This window comes from Dicentrarchus labrax, unplaced genomic scaffold (genome assembly GCF_905237075.1).
Source record: "Dicentrarchus labrax unplaced genomic scaffold, dlabrax2021, whole genome shotgun sequence".
Lineage (NCBI taxonomy): Eukaryota > Metazoa > Chordata > Actinopteri > Moronidae > Dicentrarchus > Dicentrarchus labrax.
Window position 1 is genome coordinate 1576780 of NW_026136714.1, and position 4571 is coordinate 1581350.

General features: G+C 44.9%; 1 protein-coding gene across 1 annotated transcript; it reads right to left on the reverse strand.

The window, feature by feature from the left end:
- Window positions 1-224: 224 nt before the first annotated feature.
- Window positions 225-3735, reverse strand: fzd10 (frizzled class receptor 10). Its single transcript, XM_051421588.1, has one exon. It carries the CDS (start codon window positions 2872-2874, stop codon window positions 1123-1125), a length of 1752 nt encoding a protein of 583 aa, XP_051277548.1. The 5' UTR covers window positions 2875-3735; the 3' UTR covers window positions 225-1122.
- Between the last annotated feature and the right edge of the window lie 836 nt (window positions 3736-4571).

Below are 4571 nucleotides of genomic sequence, written 5' to 3' on the forward strand. Positions count from 1 at the left end.
AGGTGTGGTTACATCCTTTTTTTTATATGTGAAAATACAAGTTTTTTCAACAGCATGAGATATATAGTGTGTGCACAACATTTATTATCTGATCTGAACTTAATACTGTAGCAAAAATGTCTCTTTTTGTCACCTTTTGGTCATGTAAACAATTATTTTTAAAGCTATTCTGAAAGCTCAAACATATTTAAACCCCAGCTCTGACATACATTCACACAGTACGGTTGATGATTTAGATTTTTATGACGGAATAAAATGTCTGCAGATACACAGCGAGGGTGGGAAGTGCTGCAGTCGTAAAAAAGAGGAGGCTTCATATGCGGCTGTGTGAGAACGGAGACTCCCTCCAACAGAGGCAAGAACAACACAGTCACAGTACACAATTGCGGCTTTACAAACATTTAAAACTAGAACGTTTTATTAATTTTTCTATAAAATCTGAAGTTTTTAGAAATATATACAAACGTTCCCTTGTGCTATAAAACAGCAAAGACAGAAAAAAAAAGGAAAACTCAACTGCGTGTACAAATAACTTTTCAATAACGAGTGCTTGATTAATTTATGGCATGGATTTGCCTCACAATGGGCAGTTCGTAAGGTCTTGAGCGCTTTTCAACAGCTGCTCTCACTCCAGTTCAAACATATATGACACTGCCTCGATTTCCATTAAAAAGCCTCCAAACACAACACTCATCTCTCTGACCATTTGCCTGCTTTGTCTGCGGGGTCCTTTCATTGTCTGTAATCTGTCACTAACAGTACAAGTGTCTTTTTTTGCCTGTAAGGAAAACATCTATTGCACATTATTCAAGTAACCCCATAGCACATCCAAATGGTTTATTCCACTCTTTTTGTCTTGGTAACAATAAGATTTTTTTTTCTCTACCAAGTTCCTCAATAGGATAAGTGAATCCAGGAGTAGCAGATTTTTTTCTCAAACAAAGGCAGCTCTTGTTGCATGAGATGGCTCAAGATACAAAAAAACCCCACGTTGCATGATCTTCAATGGAGTTTGCATAAATAAAACAGAAACCTTGATGCTTTTGATGGCCTTCTGATTACAAAGTCTCGTTTAGGTAAGGGCTTTACACATATTTTTAGGTTTGTACAAAGATATCCAGCTCATACACATGTTGGAGGGGGCCGTGTAGGCTCATACTTAGTACTGTGCCCTTTGAGAGATGGGTGAGGTTTGATGTAAGGCCTGCTGCTGGTGAACACACTGGCAGCCTTCCTCCTCGTCCTCTTCTTTAGCTTCCTGCTGAACACATTCTGCCAGGACTGCAGTGTCTTTGAGGTCCAGATCCACATGCCGCTGGTGATGCCCACCACCAACAGCATGAAGATCTTCACCATGAAGATCTCAACAGCGGGGATGGAATTCTTCATGGCACACTCGTCCGACTCCGGCCCGTTGTTGTCCACGCACTTCTGCTCCGCTGCCAGGATCCGCCAGTAGTCCATGTTGAGCCTCTCGTAGAAGTAGCAGGCGATGACGCAGGTGGCGGGGACAGTGTAGAGCACAGAGAAGACCCCGATGCGAACCATGAGCTTCTCGAGCTTGTCTGTGTTCTCTCCCTCTGTTTTCATTATCTTACGGATGTGGAAGAGGGCCACAAAGCCCGACAGCAGGAATGAAGTGCCAATAATAAGGTAGCAGGAGAGGGGAATGAGCACGAAGCCCGTGAGAGCTTTGACGTCCATGCTGCCCACGTAGCAGACGCCCGTCAGCTCATCCCCCGCCACCTTCCTCATCACCAGGATCATGATGGTCTTTACGGCCGGGATGGCCCAAGCTGCCAGGTGGAAGTAGCTGCTGTTGGCCTCGATGGCCTCGTGACCCCACTTCTTCCCCGCTGCCAGGAACCATGTGAGGGTTAGGATAACCCACCAGAGGGAGCTGGCCATGCCAAAATAATACAGGATGAGGAACACAATAGTGCAGCCGGTGCTCTCCAGACCCTCCTGGATAATATACTGGACCCCATTGTCTCTGTCACAGGCTATTCTGTCAGCTCCCACAAAGAGTCGGATGAGGTAGCCCACAGAGTAAACACAGTAGGACATAGAGAGGAAGATGATCGGCCTCTCCGGGTATTTGAATCTCTGCGGGTCTATGAGGAAAGTGAGCACGGTGAAGGCGCTGGAGACAAAGCAGAGGATGGACCAGATAGCCATCCACACCAGAGAGAACTGCTTGTCTCCCTGGCTCCAGTATACATCCACTTTAGGGTAGCATTTAGGGGCACAGGACTCACTTTTCTCCACAAAGTGGAACTTGCCAGGATTGCTGCAGGTCTGCTTGCTGCTGCTGTCCTTAAGGTGCAGGTCCTGGCCGCTCAGAGGCCGCTGTGGCCTGAAATCTGGAGGCTGGGTGTGGAATACTTTGGGAGGCTCGTCTGAGCCGTTGTTGGGCGCCTCCATGCAGAGGTTGTTTGGGTCGTTTTTGGTCGGCAGCCGGGAGCAGTCCAGAGAGTCAGGCCAAGGGAAGTTAAACTGCTCCAAGATAGGTGAGCATTTCAGCTTGACCTGCTCACACATCACTCTGCATGCTGGGATGGGGTTGGACACCTGCTCTGTGCACATGGGGGCATACAGGGAACACAGGAAAAATTTGAGATGGCTGTGGCATCCAAACTGTATCAGCGTGGCAAACTCCTGCAGCTTTATCGCTGCCTCTTTTTGGTCATCGTGGCCCATGAGATTTGGCATGCGAGTCATGTTGTAGCCAATGTCTTTACACTGGGGGATGTTGATCTGTTGACATCTCCCCTCTCCTGACCAGTCCGGGTCTACAGAGCTAATGGCTGACCCCCCACCGCTCCACAGCACCAGCAGCACACAGATGAGGCTCAGTTGAACAGTTGAACGCATTCTCTTCTCTTTGATTTAAAGAAAAAAAAACAAAAAACAGCCCAAATGTTCACCACAAAACACAAGTTTCTTTCATTAAAAAGTCAGAGATGAAACCTGGCTGTGTCAGATAAATGTGGAAAAACTTACACAACTATCTGTTGCAGGACCAAGTCCTCATTTTAGGTTTGGAGGGTTTAATTAAAACAGAAATCCAGCAACAGTCCGAGCATGTTTTCTGGCTGGAAGTAGCGCGCCTTCAGGTCCATGCTTTCATGCGCTCTCCCAAGTGTTGGATCTACTTGTTCAGCCTCTTGCGCCGTGTATCAGTCAGCAGAGAGTACAACAGAGTGGCTATGTGCTCCGATTTGTTCCCTGCTCGTTCCCACAAGACTCACTTTCCCGTCCTCACGTTTCATGTCACTTTTCCGGAGTCTCTGTCTCCGTATCGGTGCGATATCACTCCTTCTGCGACAACTTGGAAAAAAACAACAAAAATAATTCTCCTCCGGTCCTTATTTGTGCGGCAGGGATGGCTGCTCAACAAGGCACCGAAACAATCAGTCAGTCAGCAAAATAAGTGCAATAAAGATCCTCGCTGATTCTAATAAATGTGTCCCAGAAACACAGGATCACGCTCCTCCTGCGAGCAGCCAGTTGATGCGTTTGGTGGCAGCGCTCGTCTGAGCTGGTCGGAGCCTCCGTCCCGGTCTAACCTGCCAAAAGATCCGCCTTCAAAGACAGCTACTTTGCATAAGAAAGATGACACTGACACGCGGATTATTTTCAAATCGTGCGGAACAGCTTGTTCATTACAGCAGATTCAAAGGCTCACAGCGAACTTCCTTCTCTCTGTTTGTTTGTGCTCAGGCACAAAACTTCGACTACGACAGGACAGAGACACGTTTTATGAGATTCCCAAAATGTTGCGCAATATGGCTCACAGGCGCACCGAGGCGCACCAGAACCACAGCTTTGGTTAATTGCACATGGGAGACTCTTTTATTCTTTTACTCCCTGTTAATGCTTCCCCCCAAGTTTTAGAGTTCACCTCACCTCCCATAAAATAGCAGATAAAACGCTGACAAACAGATCATATCTACAGTTTTTAAATCTGTGCTTTTCTGTGCAGTTGATCAACATTTTCTTACATGTTTCGGACCAGTGCAACCTTTGATTTTCATATATATTTCTAATTATGCCTAAAATTATGAGAGAATCCATAAGAAAACTAGTTTGATATTGTCCCTTCTGCACAGAAAGACATGATTGAACCTGCATGTGTCTAAACACTGAGATGAACATTTAAAAGTAATGATACTTTTAGATGTTAAAATACTGTGTTACATGTAAAGAAATACACTACAGTAGTATTAATAGCAAAAGTATATAAAGTAAAGTACTCATTATGCAGACTGGCCTCTATCAGAGTAGTATATTATTATATATTGTATTTGAAGCATTTGTAGTGTTTAAATCTTGCAGCTTCTCTTGCAGGTTGAGGTGGAGTTGAGCTACTTTATATACTGTTTTTATAGTTTACTCAGTAAAAATGCATCATATTTAATTAGTTGATATACGTCAGAGCCCAAAGAAACTTGAAACAGAAAGTACAAAGTATAAAACTTAAGTATATAAGTACAGGTACCTCAAATTGGCCCTTAGGTACAGTGCTTGAGTAAATGTTAAACGTTACTTTCCATCACTGACAACGTCTT